Raw genomic sequence first — 19,120 nt, 5'->3', positions numbered from 1 at the left:
TTAAAAATGGCGGGTGATTCTAACCAACCAATCATTTCATCGTGAACAACACATTTAAATCTTGTACAAGGAAAGGAAAATTATATCAATGCGCACAGCCAATGTTTATTTACGGTTATGAAAAATATTTATTTTTCCCTTTTTATCGTCTTAATTGAATGTTTATATATTTTCATATTATAATGATATTGCTATTAATTTGTTCGAATTATTTTGAAGTTGACTAAAAAAATTGTTATATAAAATATTACTTCCGGTTATACTTTTTCCGGCGAAAGCCGAATCGACCGTATTACTCACTTCATCATTAGTCTCGCGCGGCGATACATTACCGGGGTACGCGCATCGCGCAATATACATTATATTCACCGTAACAGCCGTTAGAAAGGTAAGGTCAATTTAATAAGTAACATTATATTATAGTTATTTACCAGTTTTAATGGTTTCTCTTGATAAATTAAATTTAGCGAACCATTTGTTTATAAAAATTAGTGTCTCGTACTGGTTCCGCGGGTAAGTTTGAATTTGGTGCTATCGGCCTTTTTAAAAAAAACATGGCGTTGAAAACAGCTGAGAGCAAATGTATGCCAACGGTAAAATGATGCAAAAAGTTCAAAGTCACGTTGATGATTGAGTTTCTAGATTTCAATTTTCTTCGGTTAAATCGTGAATTCAATATTCGTTATTTTCATGTTTTATTTATAGTCGAAAACGAATGCATATGATATAATATCTGAATAAATGTCGATGAATGTGGTTACAAAACAAAAGCCAAGTTTTTCTTTGTGGGAAATGTGGTAGTCATTTAACATTTTTAATGCATAGCTACTGTTTAATCCAGATCATCTTGGTCTTGTTATCAGTTTTTGTCCACTGATTTTACTTTTAAACTAGTCTATGCTCTTAATATTGCACAATTTAATGATATTTCACCATATGATTGCTTTAAATGAAAGGGATGAATAAAAAACAATAAACCCACTTACATTGATACACTCCATATCACAGGTAACATACAGCATCAGTACTAGCATGTTCTTGATAATCTTGCATTCATTTGATTTCTGTGTCTGTTACCACAAGGACATGTCACTTGTGATAAGATACAGTATAACATTATATAGGTAGGTCGTCTTAATGTAGAGCACACATAAAAAACATTGAGAATTATCATATTTTTACTAATTTCAACCAAAATTCACAGTTCAAGTGAACATGGAAATCAAAAAACATCATCAAAATTTTATTATGTGGTGATATATTTGACATAAACCAAGTTTTTTGGATAAAACCAAAGAAAAGAGCATGCAGTTTTCTACAAACTTTCAAAATTTCTAGAAAATCTGGTTATAAACTGAATCAATTAATAGTAAATTGGAATTTGTTTTATTAACAAAGACATTTCTCAATACTAAATTTCTGTTTGTAAATATCTAAGACTTATCCCTTCCTAAATAATATCAGTAATGGGTCCCTGTAATCTGATTATCAATCAAAATTATTTGTTTTATTGTCAGCTTATACCTATACCGAATTATGTACATAAACTAATGCACTGACACATGACTGAACACTTGTTGACAGCTGATTTGTAATTACCTGAGAGTTCCATAATTTGCTTATTCACTGTAGACATGGTAATTGCACATTGAAAATTTATTGATAGTAGTAGTAATTAAAAGAGAATAATATAGGGCATATAATGCTCATATTGTGATATTTTGCAGTATGCTGTATGGTAAAATAGTAGTTATCAAGCGGACGGGGGCAGATGGTGCACAATTTCCCTTGACAACATCAGTATGTTTGTTTGGAAGGTAAGTTATATTTTAGTGATGTTAATGTGAAACATGTTTAGATTTTAATATTATTTTTCCAAACCTGATTGGTGTGTGTGATCAGTTATATATATATATATATATAAACAGAAAGTTATTAAATTTTCTTTGTCTTTTTTTTATTACTATTTTTTATTACTATTATTTTTATTTTATTTTATTTTTTTGCATTTACAATTTCATATGATGAGTTAAATACAAACTTTCAAAGTAGTGTGTCTCAAGGTCAGTCTGTTATCTCAATTATTGTAACTTATACTAGTGCTGGAACGGTTAGTAAAAAATGCCAAAACCGTGTTAACCGCATCGGATTAACCGAACGTTTTTACCGTTAACCGTAGAGATAACCGATGTACGTTTGTTTTAGCTGTTTAAGTAAGTAATGTTTCAGTCGTACATCGATGCCATGAATTAGTCATACGTCGTCTAGATTCCTTAACAATTATTCATATCTTTCTGGAAACACTCATTTAACACAAAGAATAATTACTTCGAATTCGATTTATTTTGTTTGTTCTTAATAAAACCATGATGGTGAATGTGAATGTAAACACTTACAACGTCAAAGTAAGCCTACTTCCTGCACACGATTTCTTTTGCACACGGCACTTGCGCACATCACGATTCACGCTCACTGGAACGTTTGCATAGGAGCCAAGTGACACCTTTAAGCGTTTTAGTGACAATGCAGTTTCCAATAACAACACTGTTGTCGTAACACTTTTAATTTCATTACAAAATTGCGCTTTGGAAAGCAGGTATACTTTATACTACAGGTGAAGACGCTTGTTAGTACAGGAATTTCATTACTTTGAGGAGTATTTTTGCCGTACGAAATGTATATGGCGGTTATCGGATAGCTAAAATCCTAACCGGATACAAGCTGAAACCGAACCGTGAACCGGTTATCCGGTTACCCGTTCTAGCACTAACTTATACCCCATCAATGGGAGAAAAACATCATTGAATTGAACCACTGATCGATAAGGAGATCTAGTGCGAACGAATCTGACATTTAGCAGCTTATGACCTTGCATCATATATCCCCTGCATCTGGAATACTATTCTGTCTTTAAGATCAATTATTAAAACCTTCATTAAGATTTTATCAATATATTCACTATTCAGTAATGATAAGTATATTTGTAAAAAAAATATCACAGTAGCTAGGATAATGGTTAACAGCTTTAAACCTATAACTTAATTGTTTGTTTTGTAGATCCAATGAATGTGACATTCGCATTCAGCTCCCAAATGTATCCAGAGAACATTGTAAGGTCACAGTTGATGATAAAGGAAAGGTAAGAATGTTTTTTCCTTATATAATTAAGTATTAATTGTCTTAAATTTTTGATTTCAGACTCTCCCTAATATAGGGTTTTTAAGATACTAAAACTGTGTTGACAGAAAACAATGGTCCCACCTTCCACCATTTGTTTTGAAATGTCACATAAAAATAATGGTTTTAACCACCAAATTACTGGTTTCACTTATTGATGGCAAACATTGTACTGACAATCATTTTGAAGCATATTGATTATCATCCAAGGAATGGATATTTAGGTAAACAAAATGCGAGCCACGTGTATACCTGTAGTGTGCTACATGTATTCCATCTTTGCATATTACAGAGTTATCTGCCCTTGCGGGTAGGTATTGATTGTTGCGTCACGTGTTTCCGAGCGTAAAGTCATATGTTTCGGAGAAATTGACGTGAAATGTGCTCATAAAATAATGACGTAACAATCGATTACCTACCTGCAAGGGAGCAAACTCTGTAATATGCAAAGACGGAATTATATATGCAATTTTGATATTGTGAAAATGACGCAGTACCAGCAATGTTTGTGTTCAATTTGAATGTTTGACAATATGTCATGTATGTCGACCATGATTCCACTATAATAACTACGAGTGGCTTGCATTTTGTTTACCTCTCCGCTACATGTGTTTTTTTTTAAGATAAAACCAGAAGCAATGCTGATTGGCTACCGTTTACTCAACTAAATGTGTAGTCGGTGGCCATTAGAGTTGTGTGAAATAGAAAAGTCTTGGAAGTTTTTCGTTGTCCAGAATTGTTTAATTTCATAAATGGGATGTAACATGGGGGCACTGGAGTTTATGGGATCTCAATGAATAGGTATGCGTACGTTTTCCCGACACAGCATAGACGGTGTATTAGAAAAATGTTGCTGAAGTAGCATAGGCCAAATCTGTCATACGATTTCACATTTTAAGAGGTACCGCAAGCTGACTTTAAATCGGACAAAAAATGTCTAATAATATAGGGAGGTTTTGCGGACTAACTTCATACATGTATATATGTCATAGCTTCCAAGAAATAAAGGATATTGTCAGATAGGATGTTCAGCATCATAATCACATGCAATTGAAATGTAATTGAAAAGTAATTGGTCATTCATGATTGCATACATTTTTGTAATGTAATTATTCTATTACATATTACATTCAATTACTTTTAAAATTGTAATGAGTTTATCTTAGGCTATCAAATTAGGTTAGTTTTCCAATGCGTTTTGCCATCAAATGAAGGACATGCTTTACAGAGAATCTTGGGACATATTATGTTCAAAATAAATTCTTCATATTTGTATAACCAGGGATCAGTCTAGGTTTTGGGGGAAACTATCCTTTTTCAAAATAGGGGGAAAAATTGGCGAAATATAGGGGAATTTGAATCTTGTTATTTTGGTCCAAAATTATATTCATTTTGACGAAAAAGTACTGTAAAACAACTAATTTTATTTTAAGATTTAGAAAAGCAATATTTTAAGCTCAATAGTGAAAAATTTTAGTTTCTCATAAAATATGCAGTAGCTGTATGACAAATTTGAAGAAATTTCTAAACAAAAGTCTAAAAAAAAAAATGAAAAATAAGTCACAGGGGAAATTGTGTTATAAAAACGGTCATTTTTTAGCTTCAAAGGGTGAATTTTTAAATCCCCAGGGGAATTCATTCCTTGCGGGGAAATTTACCCATAAATGGTAATAAATCAGAGCTAGATTAATCCCTGATAACATATATTCATTGATAAAATGAAATTACTTTATGGTATGCTGATATTTAATTTGATTATATTAATTATATAATAATGTTCTTTCTTATTTCAGGTGTTCCTGATAACATATATTAATTGATAAGATGAAATTACTTTATGGCATGCTGATATTTAATTTGATATTAATTATATAATAATGTTCTTTCGTATTTCAGGTATTCCTGAACAATCTTAGTACAGTAAACCCAATTAAAGTGAATGACAAAGTTGTTCATGGAGATATTGAGCTGAAGAACAGCGATATTTTCACTATAATTGATAGATCCTTTCGCTTTGAGCTACCAGAAGGGTCTTCAATCTCTCCAAAGAAAATGAATTCCCCGACTAAAGTCTCTACCCCTAAGGTTTGTTTCAGTTTTCACAAGTTGGCTTTGTTTCAGCACATGCATTAATTATTTGCAACAAATCACAAAATAGATATGGTTAAATGGTGAATTGATTTAGAACTGACCTTTAGTGTAATAATGAAACCCATGATGATGAAATAAATAGAATATTTTCCAGTGATGAGGTGATATCTTCAGAATTGGTTAAATTGTTATTATAGTGTTATCATTTTCTTTTACAGGCCAAATCTTCTTCACCTAACAAGTCTGTCAATCAAAGAAAACCTTTATCGCCATCAAACAGAGAACTTGATCTTCAACCAGCAGTTGCACCCAAGTCTCCAAGTAAAGATTCCAAAAAATCTGTGCCAAGAGCCAAGACACCATCGGGTACTGTCGCAAGTGTGCCTTCTACACCAAAGGAATTGGGTGATGAAGGTCGTCACAAGATTCTGACACCAAAGGCTAAACCACCAAGAACACCTTTATCAAAAACACCGCAATCTAACCAAGATGTTAGAGGGCGAAGCATGACCCCAGCAAAATCTCGAGTACAGTCACCATCTCCATCTTCAAGAACAGCAAAAGATCATATTTCTAGGTCCACAACACCCAAAGGAACATCTTCTAGCACTCCTATCATAAAAACTCCTAAGTCAAAATCTCTGGAAAAGACACCCAAAAGTAACACAACTCCAAAAACTACATCCATGTCCACCAGTCCTAAAGGTGTCACTCCCAAGGCAAAAACACCAAGGGCCACTAGTCCTAAAACTGACACTCCCAAGGCAACAACACCAAGGGCCACCAGTGCTAAAGGTGTCACTCCTAAGGCAACATCACCAAGAACCGCCAGTCCTAAAACTGTCACTCCTAAGGCAACAACACCAAGAACCGCCAGTCCGAAGGCTGTTACTCCCAAAGCAACAACACCAAGGGCCACCAGTCCTAAAGCTGTCACTCCTAAGGCAACAACACCAAGGGCCACCAGTCCAAAGGCTGTTACTCCTAAGGCAACAACACCAAGGGCCACCAGTCCAAAGGCTGTTACTCCCAAAGCAACAACACCAAGGGCCACCAGTCCAAAGGCTGTTACTCCCAAAGCAACAACACCAAGAACCGCCAGTCCTAAAGCTGTCACTCCTAAGGCAACAACACCAAGGGCAGCCAGTCCTAAAGCTGTCACCCCCAAGGCAAAAACACCAAGGACCACCAGTCCAAAGGCTGTTACTCCCAAAGCAACAACACCAAGGGCCACCAGTCCAAAGGCTGTTACTCCTAAAATTACAACGCCCAAGACTGAAAGTCCTAAAGCAACAACACCAAGGGCGGCCAGTCCTAAAGCTGTTACGCCAAAAATGGATTGTAAGTATTGTTGTACTGTATTTACATATTTGAAGTATTTGTGTTTAATCTAAACCAAATTGCTTTATATTTTTAGTACTAGGGCACCATTTTTAATTTTGTGACATATCCACACTTCTGATAAAAAGGTATCTATCTTAGGGCAAGACAGCCTGCACAGGAAACAACTGTATGATGTCATGCGAATACTACGTATTGTCCTGATAACATTCCTATGGATCAGAACATTTTTGCTTGCCATGGCTTGCAAAAGACTTGTTTCATAAAATCTTTGAAATGAACAATCATTTAAGATATTATGTTATACATGGTAAATGCTTGTTTCAGCTAAAAAGACACCCTCAACAGAAGGAAGAAGAAAGGTAAGAATATCAGGTGTGAGAAATGAGATATGGTATGGTATGAGATACTGCATTCGACCCAATTAGGGCCCAGCTGAAAAGGTGCTTAATAAGACAAAATTATTGCAAACCCATACAGTTTTGATCTGATGTCTTGGCATCAAAATGAGGCCTCAATAAAGGAAGGGATGCTTATTGGGTCGAATACAGTTATTTCAACAATTATATAGGGTGGCAATTTAACCTACACAAAATTGATAATTGGGTGTCTTGAATGGATAGGCCATCCTAAATTAAAAGACTCTTTCATATGTGGAAATGAAGGATAGGGATATTCTAATTGACTGTCAAAACCCGAGGCTTGCTGAGGGTTTTACAACATTTTGTGATCCCGATGGTAGAATATCTCTATTTTTCATATCCACGTATGAGAGTATTTTCACTTACACTTAAGAGGTTTTATTGCAATTTTATTACCATTATTTTCTGCAATTTTGAAATAAATCATAAAGAAAACAGGACTGCAAGTCAATTCTCCATACGTGAAAATTGTGTGATATTTTCAACTGAATTCTTGTTGTTTGTATCTTTTTAAAGTAAATCCAGCCTAGTTTCTGAAAAAAAAATTGTTTGAATAATTATACCCAAAAAATAGTAATATTGTTACGCTATGACACCCTGAGGCTGTATTGCATGGGTTGTCATGCAATAGAGCCTCAGGGGACATAAGTGTATTGCCCAATACCAGCCAGTATTACACGTGTAGGTATAAAGAGAAATTAACATATTTGTAACTCATTTGTCATAGACAGACACCAGTTGATTTGTTATGATAAAGATGTAACCCGGGCATCCAGTAGGATTAAAATCTCAAGAGTCGGTGACCCTTGGCTCTAAAATCCTGAGGGTCAAATCAAATTCCTGAGAGTCTAAATGTTAAACTTGAGGGTCAATATATAACTAATCGCATTAAAATTCAGTTATATTTAAATATTTCTACCAGCCAAATTATATTACCAATAACACTGATTATGTTTAAAAAGGTAAATATGACTGTTATGTTTCTATGGAATAAGTAAAGAAAATAAAAATAATAATTATGTTTGATTAATAGAATCAAATTTCATATTAATCTAGGGCTATTTCATTAAAATATACCCCCTACCCCAGGAGGGCAAATTAAAAAAACTTCTGTGCATGGTTGGTTTCCAGGAGAAAAAACTTTTGTACCACATGCTGGTCTTGAGAAAATCACATCTGTTCATGGTCTATTATTTTTCCTTTTTTAAAATCACTTCTATCACATTGTTGAAGTAAATTAAAACTACAGTTAATATGAAAAGATGGTGTATGTTTAGTTTTTTTATTTGTATTTTGTTCTCTTTCTTTCCCGTTGCAATGTCGGGAAACGCTCATTTCAGTATCGCGAGCGACTCAAGTGGTTACTGTCGTGTCGGTCTAACCGTTGACAAAATAAATGATGTAATACCTCGGTATGTTGAGTTACAGTATTATCAACTGGTCGAGTGGTTCTGTCAATTGTCTGGAGGGGCGAAGTTTAGATAGCCTACCCGACGTCAGGCGATAGAGCGAGTGGGCGGAGTTTATCTGACAATGTTCTAGAGTTTGAAAGACAATATGACTGCGTCTGATAAAAAAACGTGTGTGTAAGATCTTATGCTAACGGGGTACTGACGGACGGTAAACTTCGTAGTGAATTACTTGATCTTCACTATAAACTAAAGGATTATCTTTTTCATGAGATTAGTAAAAAAAGAACAACTGATGTTACGAGAGGAGGTTGTCACAAGATTATAAAGAATGTGACTGCACGTGGGACATTTAACCCAGCTACCTGTTTATCGGAACCCAAGCAAAATTACCAATGAAGTCTTAAGTTTATAGAATAAATAAAATCCGTAGTGAATTAAAAGTCCTTTGATATTTAAAAAGTTGATTGATAAAGAAACAAACAGAGGTAAATTTACCGCGAGGCGGGCCTCACAGCAGCCATTACGTTGTTCTCGAAGTAGCCTAACAGGTTAGCTAACGTTTGTGACGCACATTCCCTACCGTGAATTATGCTAGCGATGACGCAAAAGTTATCCAGTCTATCCTGGCTGAAACACGAACAGCAGCTCTTGAAAACCGCGTTATCACATTTTATGTCAGAGCTTTCTTTGAAGAAACGTCTGTTGTAAAAACTGTGGGTAATAGAAAGTATGGGCACATCCTGCAGTTCTTATGAATACTGTAATACCCAATGAGTTCAGGATAGATCTATCACACGTGGGTCACACATATCACATGCTATAAGTCACGCCCACCAACCAATCAACTCGCGTTTAGCATTATATTGTAACCCAGTATGCAATAGTATTGTGCAAGTTGGGCGACGAGTACATCACTGTCATCGTCAATGGTTAGACCGACACAACAGTACAATATTGGAGGAAAAAACAGGGGAGCCAGAGGTTTAAATTGTAACCCAGTATGCAATAGTATTGTCCAAGTTGCGCGGCGAGTACATCACTGTCATCGTCAACGGTAAGACCGACACGACAGTAAGGGGAGATAACGCTTACACCACATGTGAAAGTTGCAGCTAAGTGAATGTCTGGGTATAATTTCTCAGGTGCACCAAGTTTCATGCTATATTAGATTTATATGTAAATACCTGTGTAAACATATCTGCTTAAATATTACTAAAAACAAATAATTTGGGATTAGAAACAATTTTTATTTCACAACACCAAAAAAATTGAAATGGGCATAAAAGTTAACTAGATCGCTAGGTGCACCACTTCACAGACATTTATCAGAAAATTGGCGGATAAAAACAATTATAAACTACTCTTTAGTTACATAACAATGGTTTTCAGAGTGAAGTTACATTATCAGTTGTCTAACCATTATATTAAGACATAAGCAAGGGGTATTTCTCTGTAAAAACAATCTCTGTTCAAGGTGGGAAATAGCACTTGGGAACTAATAATGAAGCTGGAATCCAGTTTCCGGAATTCAGGAATAACCAAAACAAAAAAACAAAAAATAATGCTGCAAATTAATATTTTTACTTTTCTTTTTAATAAGAGGGAGAAAATATCTTGTAAAATAGAATAAGAAATATTACTTAGATAATTCTAAAGTTTTTATTTTTTTTATTTTCTACTTAGTACAGTACTGTGATTAAAAAAAAAAAAAAAATCAAGGCAATTATAATTAAATTTTGGGCAAGTGACTTTAAATTTTATTTTTACACCCCTACAGTCTTAAGAATGGCTGTAGAATGGAAATTTCATAGTATAACTCAAATTTGCTTTAATATAATAGGGTTTATCAATCAAAAATTGACTTGTTCTGTTATAAGCTGGCATTTAAACCACAATATAACTGACTGAAAAAGATTTCTTAAATCAAGACTACGTGTGTCTGTCAACTTCTCCCCTTGCAGGAATTCAATTTGCAATATTCATAGTTGATAATATACGAAAATGTAGGTGTTTGTGAGCACTGGTTTTGACTCAGAACTATGTGTCTATTTTTTTGGCAGATTGCCGTCAATTTATATAATCATGAAACGTGGAGGTCATGTACATGTTAACGACGATTTCAGGTTTTTATGTCGACAGAAAAAGGTAGCAAAAACAGGACAGACTTCATTCCATTTATAAAAAGAATAATAATAACAGAAGCTTGGTTCACCTTCCTGATCCCTGAGTTAATACCAGTATTTCTGTTCTATACTTTAGAATGAATTGTCATTAATGGAATGTGTAGTTCAGATTATGCAACAATTCACTGACACATCTCATGGTCATCTTGCTTGTTATATACAGATTAATAGAAATTGCTTTGATGGGTGGTTCTTCAATCCAGAAAAAAATTCTATAGCATGTACCTCCTGGGAAAAAAACCTCTTCTGTGGGTGGTCTCCCTGAAAAAATAAGTGCCTCCTGTCTACAACGGAGAAAAAGTTGATCAATTAGATTGCAATATTTTCAATGTGCCTTGGGATGTGCCATTACATTGTGGGATAGTTCCCCAGATAGACAGTATTTGTCATTTAACGTACTTATGACTAATAATCCTATGAACATTCATTTTGTAGTCAATGCCAGCAGGAAGTCCATATGTACCTAAAACTGCATCATTGAAGAAAAACTTGTCAGAACTGCGACGTCGATCACAGCCAGTATTGGAATCAACCAGTCCAAATCGTTCAGGTAGGTGAAAAGTCGAGCTTAAGGTGTACCTCTTTATTGTTTGTATGGCAATATAAAGGGAAAGTCAAAATAAAAGGTAATATCAATACAACCCAATTTCAATGAATTTTTTTTTATCTTTATATTGTAAAAGAAATATTTTCAGAAATAAAATTAGAAATGTGGAATGTTTTTGATGGGTTGATTAGACATGTTCGGGCAAGTGGCTTCAAAAGAAAATACAACCTGGTTACCTAAATTTAATTTTATCTTTAGTAACTATTAGAAACTTTATAAGTTATATCATATAATATGAATGCATGCATGTTCTATCACAGGATTGCCAAAGACCCCTGAGAACAGAAAAAGAAAGTCAACTGAATCTATTGCTCCTAGTTCTAAAAGGAAAAGAGTATCATTTGGTCCTCAGTTGAGTCCAGAACATTTTGACAAACAATTACCTCCAATTACTCCTGTAAGAAAGGGAGCAACTCCAAGGAGACGATCTGAACCCCTGAAAAGAACATCACCACAGTCTTTGCTAAAACGAAGATCAATGGCACCAAAGACTACTCCCATCAAGGAAGAGAGTCCTTCAAAGTCTCCAAAAGCTGCTACACCCAAAGCAGCATCACCAGCGAAGTCTCCTACAACATCCCCAAAAACTGCTACACCAAAAGCAGCAACACCAGGAAGACCCAAGTCACCTGCAGCATCCCCAAAAGCTGCTTCTCCCAAAGCAGATACACCAGCTAGGTCCAAGTCACCTGTAGCATCCCCAAAAGCTGTTTTACCCAAAGCAGCAACACCGGCTAGGTCCAAGTCACCTGTAGCATCCCCAAAAGCTGTTACACCCAAAGCAGCAACACCAGGAAGACCTAAGTCGCCTGCAGCATCCCCAAAAGCTGTTTTACCCAAAGCAGCAACACCAGCTAGGTCCACGTCGCCTGTAGCAGCCCTAAAAGCTGTTACACCCAAAGCAGCAACACCTGGAAGACCCAAGTCACCAGCAGCAACACCAGGAAGACCCAAGTCGCCAGCAGCTTCTCCTAAAGCAGCAACACCAGGAAGACCCAAGTCGCCAGCAGCTTCTAAAGCAGCAACACCTTCTAAAGCAGCAACACCTGGAAGACCCAAGTCACCAGCAGCAACACCAGATAGACCCAAGTCGCCAGCAGCTTCTCCTAAAGCAGCAACACCAGGAAGACCTAAGTCGCCAGCGGCATCCCCAAAAGCTGTTACACCTAAAGCAGCAACCCCGGCTAGGTCCAAGTCTCCTGCAGCATCCCCAAAAGCTATTACACCCAAAGCAGCAACACCAGGACGACCCAAGTCGCCTGCAGCATCCCCAAAAGCTGTTACACCCAAAGCAGCAACACCAGAGAGACCTAAGTCTCCTGCAGCATCCCCAAAAGCTGCTACTCCTAAAGCAGAAACACCAGCCAGATCTAAGTCGCCAGCAGCATCTCCAGAAGCTGCTTCTCCCAAAGCAGCAACACAAAAAAGACCAAAGTCTCCTGTGGTGACACCAAAAGCCACCAAATCAGCTACCCCTTCTTCTAAATCCTCCAAACGGAAATCTGATGGAAAGGGTATTGGTAATGCATCATTCACTGGAATAAAGCGACTGTTGAAGACTCCGAAAGGAAAAGCTACTGTTTCTGCAGATATTAGTTTCACAGGCCTTCAGGAAATGTTGAAGACGCCAACTGTGATAACAAGTACTCCAAAACAGATCAGCCACAAGAAAAGGCGAGCAAGTACTGGTACTGTGGGATTGTCTGCAAACAAGACAGTAACCCCATCAAAGTCTGCAAAGAAACAAAAATTAGACCGGAGTTTTAAAGAACTTGATGCATTGATGCCCAGTCCAGTGAAATCTCCTGGGGCCACTACTCCGAAGCACACCCCTAAATCGGCCAAGAAAACTCCCAAATCTGTTAAAAAGACTCCAAAGCAAGCCACACCTAAATCTACTAAAAAGACACCCAAGACAACACCTAAAGTAGGAAAGACACCTAAATCTGTAAAGAAATCTTTGAAGAAAGCCTCCCCTCCACCTGCTCTTAAAAATGCTGTGGCTTTGAGAGCTATCCATGGTAAGGACGCCATTCCAAGTCTTGGAGGAAGTTGGTCAGATATACTTAAGAAAGGAATAATGCAGAAAGGAGTGGCCAGGAAACTGTCTCCAGCACGTCCCAAACCAGTACAGGTCAAGCAGGCTCCTACTAAAGCAGCAAAGGTTTGTAATGAGCTTTTGCTATAAAAACAGTGAAAATATTTCTGCTTTTGTGATAGATTTTCATTTGTAGGGTGTATCAATGAAATATGATAAATAGAGGATATTACACGAGTGGCTATGTAATATGAGATTTATCAAATGAGTTCAATAATTTGACATGCGACGAGCCTTTATGCAATTCTGTTTATCACATAACATAAATATAATATAAGTGAAACCTTTAATCCATCTCTAAATAAAACAGTAGAAATTTGGCTCAGATGTGATATTTCTGTCTTCTGAGACAATTGTGTGACGCCATTATACAAATAAATATCGGTAAAAGCGTTTAAAAGAAATAATGTATATATTGGAAATATGATAAGATTGAAAATAATAACGTACCAGATGCATGTTCAATCATAGAATTATTTAATTCACAGAAAATCGGCTGACTGAAGCATGGTTGTTTACAATCGCAACACAATAGTGGACTCATTTTCTGTTACGATTTTCTGTGGGAAGATTTTCAAGAAAATAATAGTAAAATTGTGAAAAATAATAAAATATCCATCAATAAGTTATTTACATTATTTAAATATTATTCATTTGCAAAAAAATGTTTGAAGACAGTGTAAAAAAGCATCTTTTGATTGACAATTAATTTGCTGTGTTTTAACTAAATAATCAGCTATCAATTTTATACATGTAGAATACCTGTAATTTAAGGCATAATAACGATGTTATAAACATCACATTGTCGTAAAACATCGTTTAATTGATCTCTGCAATAATATGCATTTGCTCAATACACAAAGGATGAAGCCCATATTTACTTCGGGTACAGTAGCGAGAGGGAAATTTGAATGAGTTGGGAGACATTAAGGTTCGAATATCTAAATAGTCAAATACATCAAACAAATATTCAAATATCAAAATCTGCTATTGGTTTCAGCTCTAGTAACCTCATAATGATATCATTAATTACATGTCTTACGATATTTATGACATGGCTGGATGGATTATATGATAAATGTAATATTTTATTTTGAGGGGAAAGGAGGTCCTTTGTCTAAAGTACATATTCTGAGTAAAGTTCAAAACCCTTATTTTCTTTATTGAAATAAGCCATTTGGACACATTAAAAAAATATTTTGATGATATGTCAACACCACACAGAAAATATAATTACGGTAGTCCAATCTAATTTTAACAAAAGTTTTGGTACTAAAGTATAAGATTATTATTAAAATATTTGCATTAACTGATATGTATGCAAACCATAAATTTCTAGTTCATTCTGTATCTGCTTTTGTTTAGGTTCCCCCTAAGACTCCCAGAACAGTGGCTGCCAAGAAAGCTCCAACAACAGGACATGTCAATTCTCCAGTTACACTGGTCATACACAAAAAGTCAACAAAAACACCCAAAGCTCTGCCTAAGAAGGGTCGCAAAAGTATGGGAAGAAAAGTCCTCAAGGTATGTGGTATCTCTAATATCCTGAGAGAATCTTTTTTCACTCCTATTTATAAAATCAACTATTCAAAGGTTCATAACATTTTCATGGGATAGGCTTTTTCATTATTGAAACTTTCAAGACATATTCAAAAGTGGAGTGATTTAAACTTTATGTAATTTGACAGTATTGCTACTAAGAGTACATGGTATCAGACTTCAAAATGACAAATGAAATATTTTTGTAAATTGAAGCTCTTCTCAAAATTTTGATTGAATATTTGGAAATGATTCTTGTAAAATCGCTAACATTGTTTTGCATTCAGTATTATTTTTTTGCTGTTAATAACAAAAAAGAGGAAGGCATATAATGATTTGATGATTCTTTTGTAGAAAATTACAGATGATTTGAATACAACGCTGACTGGTCTGACAGATTTATTTGAGTCTCCAAAAAGAACAACGAAATCTCCAAAGACACCTTCCTCTGTGGGTACACCTCACTCACTTTACTCTGACATTCCTGACACTCCAAATGGTCCAGGAGAAATGATTGTGTCCCCTATTTCAACAGGAAAGAAACGTAAGTCTGTTTCTTCCCCAAATCTACTTGGTGTGAAGAATCTTTTCATTCAGAAGAAATCTCCCAAGGCAGGAAGTCCAACTGGCATAAAGAGATTGATGGCTACTCCTAAACAGAAGTTTTTGGCTGCAAGTCCAACAGGCATTAAACGATTGATGGCTACTCCTAAACAGAAATCTGTGGCCGCCAGTCCCACAGGAGTTGCAGATTTATTCAAGGTATGCTTCATTTTAATTACTGTTATAAGCTTTCAATGGATTCTGTAGAATTAAAGATTATTTAGATGACTAGACAATGAAAAATAAATTAAGGACAAACTTGGCTTTATAGCTCAAAATATTAAGGTATTTTGGTCATTGATAGCAAATGTACCTTGTATAATTTAATTGGTGTTCATTACTTAATTCTGTTGATCATTGTTTCATAAACCATACAACATTTACATTTAGTTCAGAAGAACTTATTTTATATATCTAATACCGATTTTAAAATGTCTTGATAATCACTGAAAGTTTTAGAGTTTGTCACCTCATAAACTCAGATATTTCTCATACTTAATGTTGTTGAAATTTTATCATGGTTGCAGGGAAATTTTGTAAAATGTAATTATAACCAATCTCTTTTCACAGACACCAAAAAACTACTGCAAAGACCACGCCCAAGGCAACACCCAAGAATACACCTGCAAAGGCCTTACCCAAGACTACACCCAAGACTACACCCAAGACTACACCCAAGACCACACCCAAGACTACACCTAAGACTACACCTGCAAAAACCACACCCAAGACCATGCCTAAAATTGTTTTATCAAAAAGAAAGGCAGTAAAATCAACCAAAAAAATCTCCATCTGCAATGAAAGCATCACCACCCAGAAGGTAGCTTGCCGACATGATATATCTGAAATTGTTTTGTACTCTCTTCCTATTTTTAAGTAAATGTTGTTCCATGATGATCTGACAGCATCCCATTAGGGATCTCGTTCTGGTGACCTTTGGAAATGGCGAATCAAATTGCTTCTCCCAGATTCTTGACTGGGAATGAAAACAGTTTGAAAAGGCTGCCAGAATTATTCATCCTACCCAAAGAGCAAAACAAAGCAAATTGTGTCAGTATACGAGATAAAACGTTGTTTTAAATTGATGAAGGTGTAGAAAATGCATTTGATCTGAAACACAGGTGATATAAAGGTCATCTGAACTTGTATTTTAATCAGATAGAATGATGTCCTTACAAGAGAGAAAATTTAGGTTAAGAAACATTGTTCTTATGTAGCTTTCCTATGATTATAGGTTAATATGCTCATAACTGTCCTGTTTAATTGGTTGTGTACTTTGGGGTAATATTGATGAAATTCCTTTTTACATAGAAAATAATGCTACAAAATTCTTGTACAGGGGAAGGAAGAGGCCAGCTACAGATGATTCATCACCTCATGTCCCAAGCAAAGTGGTAAAAACGAGTGAAAAAACTGCAACACCAAGCCCAGCAAAACCATTGCCAAGGTAATATCTCAACTAAAAAAAAAAAAAAAAAAAAAAAAACCTTTGAAGGTTTTATAGTTCCAAAGTTCCATTACACCTGGGTTATTTTGTTGCTGGCGGCTTGCAAATAATATTCTACATTTGTGAATCTTTTAAAAACGAAAAGAATTGTGAGAGAGAAAAGAATGAAAATAAATAAAATGTATACCTTGAAGTTAAAGTAATGTTGTCTTATATTCTTTGTAGGACAAAGACTGCCAAGAAGACTCCAACAAAATCTCCAGTTAAAGGAAGATCAACAAGAGGTACAAAAAAAACTTCTTATGAATTTTTTATTGAATAATGAAAATATAAGGTTTATTTTGAGTCTGGTAGACTGTTATATTAAAACCACTTTTAAACATGAGAATCCATGTATTAGAATCCATGTATTAGTTTTCATGTGTATGCAAGATGACTTGAAAATAGTATTGCAATGATATCTGATTTTGTTAGCTATCATTGTTCTGAGGAAGTTTTCACAAAATGAAAAGCTTAATGCTTAGTATAGTTTTGATTTTTGATAAAAAAAAAACATATTTTTCTGTCTTCCCTTGGCTAGACATGGTGTCAGCCAATAGATGCAAGTTATAGAACCCTTGAATCATTATCAAATCATTTTTGTTATCAGGGAGGAAGGAAATAGCAAAGAAATCTCCCATCAAGAAAGCAGTAGCACAGCCAACCAAAGTTGATTCTCCCAAGGTTGAAGTACAGAACCGTAGAAAAGGAAGGTTTGCGAAAAAGGTCCCTACTCCTCAAAAGGACTTGCCAGTGAAAAAAGGAAAAAGGACAGCTGCTGTGGCAAAGATTACTGAAGACATCAAGCCTTCACCTGCAAAGAAACCTTCCCCATTGAAAACTAAATCTGCTGTTGTGAAAAAGGCTTCAACTGTAAAAAAATCGCCTGTGAAGAGAAGTCGAAGGGGTGCTCCCATGGAAGAAGTTGCAAAGGCAGCCACACCTAAGGCAGCAACACCTGTCAAAAAGACTAGACGAGGTGGTCCAGTTAAGCAAAAATCGCCTGTAAAACCAGTAGAAGAAAAGGTTGCAACTCCTGTCAAGGCAGCAGAGGTGAAACTCATTGAAGAAGTTGCAAAGGCTGCTACACCGAAGGTAGCAACACCTGTCAAAAAGACCAGACGAGGTGGTCCAGTTAAGCAAAAATCACCTGTAAAACCAGTAGAAGAAAAGGTTGCAACTCCTGTCAAGGCAGCAGAGGTGAAAAAGGACACTCCAGTGAAAAGGACTAGAAGAGGTGGTCCAGTTAAAAAGATACCCGAAAAGAAAACCGAGTTGAAAAACTGCTACTCCAGTGAAGGAAGCATTACCCGCATCTCCAGTAAAGAGAAGTAGAAGAGGTTCCAAAATCACAAAATCACCAGCAAAGGCGGCATCAAAGAAAGAGACATCTGACAAGTCTAACAAAAGGTCACCTGCAAAGAAAGTAGAAAAGGCAGCAACTCCTGCGAAATCTCCAGTGAAGGCACCAGCAAGAAGGGGAAGGAGAGGAGCAGCAACTGTCCCTACACCTGTTAAAGACTCTCCAGCAAAGTCTGCCCCAACACGTGGAACAAAGAGGAAAGCTATTGATGAACAGAAGAGTCTGGCAAAGGTTCCTAAAATATCAGCTCCAATTGAAGTTGCAAAGCCTTCACCTGAAAAGAAAGGTAAAAGGGGAGCTGTGGCAAAACCTGCAACACCAGCTAAAGTCAGTCCTGTTAAACCAAGGCGTACAAAAGGTAAAGCAGAAACGCCAGTGAAAGCAGAAACGCCAGTGAAGAAGGTAGTTGTTGAAGAAAAAAAGGTAAACACACCTAAGCCATCACCTGCTAAGCTTACCAGAGTGAATAGGAGGAAGGCAGTTCAAGGAAAACCAGCATCTCCTGCAAAAGTGTCTCCACAAAAGAAAGATAAAAAGGGAACTGTTAAAACTACCAAGATAGCCACACCCGCCAAAGTCAGTCCCGTTAAAGCTAAACGGGCGACCCGTGGAAAAGCTGCCAGCTCAGCAAAGAAATCGCCTGTTAAAGCAACAAAGTCCAACAAAAAGACAACAAAAGCAGCCAGTCCTGCCAAAAAAGCTGCAACACCTGTAAAGCGTACAACAAGAAGTAGGAAATGAAAGGATTAAATTAACCTCTCAATGTAAATATCATATATAAAGTATTCTCATTGTAAA

General features: G+C 36.0%; 2 protein-coding genes across 2 annotated transcripts; both read left to right on the top strand.

Moving 5' to 3' along the window:
- Nucleotides 1-310: 310 nt before the first annotated feature.
- On the top strand, nt 311-16,175 carry LOC138311485 (proteoglycan 4-like). Its single transcript, XM_069252816.1, has 11 exons — nt 311-388; nt 1,728-1,817; nt 3,058-3,139; nt 5,074-5,262; nt 5,487-6,609; nt 6,937-6,971; nt 11,062-11,176; nt 11,494-13,397; nt 14,697-14,855; nt 15,225-15,632; nt 16,044-16,175. Exons 2-11 carry the CDS (start codon nt 1,729-1,731, stop codon nt 16,173-16,175), a joined length of 4,236 nt encoding a protein of 1,411 aa, XP_069108917.1. The 5' UTR covers nt 311-388; nt 1,728.
- On the top strand, nt 16,054-18,440 carry LOC138311481 (uncharacterized). The gene is made up of 4 exons (XM_069252813.1): nt 16,054-16,293; nt 16,813-16,920; nt 17,146-17,204; nt 17,570-18,440. Exons 1-4 carry the CDS (start codon nt 16,271-16,273, stop codon nt 18,292-18,294), a joined length of 915 nt encoding a protein of 304 aa, XP_069108914.1. The 5' UTR covers nt 16,054-16,270; the 3' UTR covers nt 18,295-18,440.
- Nucleotides 18,441-19,120: the final 680 nt, after the last annotated feature.

This window comes from Argopecten irradians, unplaced genomic scaffold, assembly GCF_041381155.1.
Source record: "Argopecten irradians isolate NY unplaced genomic scaffold, Ai_NY scaffold_0031, whole genome shotgun sequence".
Lineage (NCBI taxonomy): Eukaryota > Metazoa > Mollusca > Bivalvia > Pectinida > Pectinidae > Argopecten > Argopecten irradians.
The sequence above is the reverse complement of the archived record's forward strand: the minus strand, read 5'-3'. Positions and strand labels throughout refer to the sequence as shown.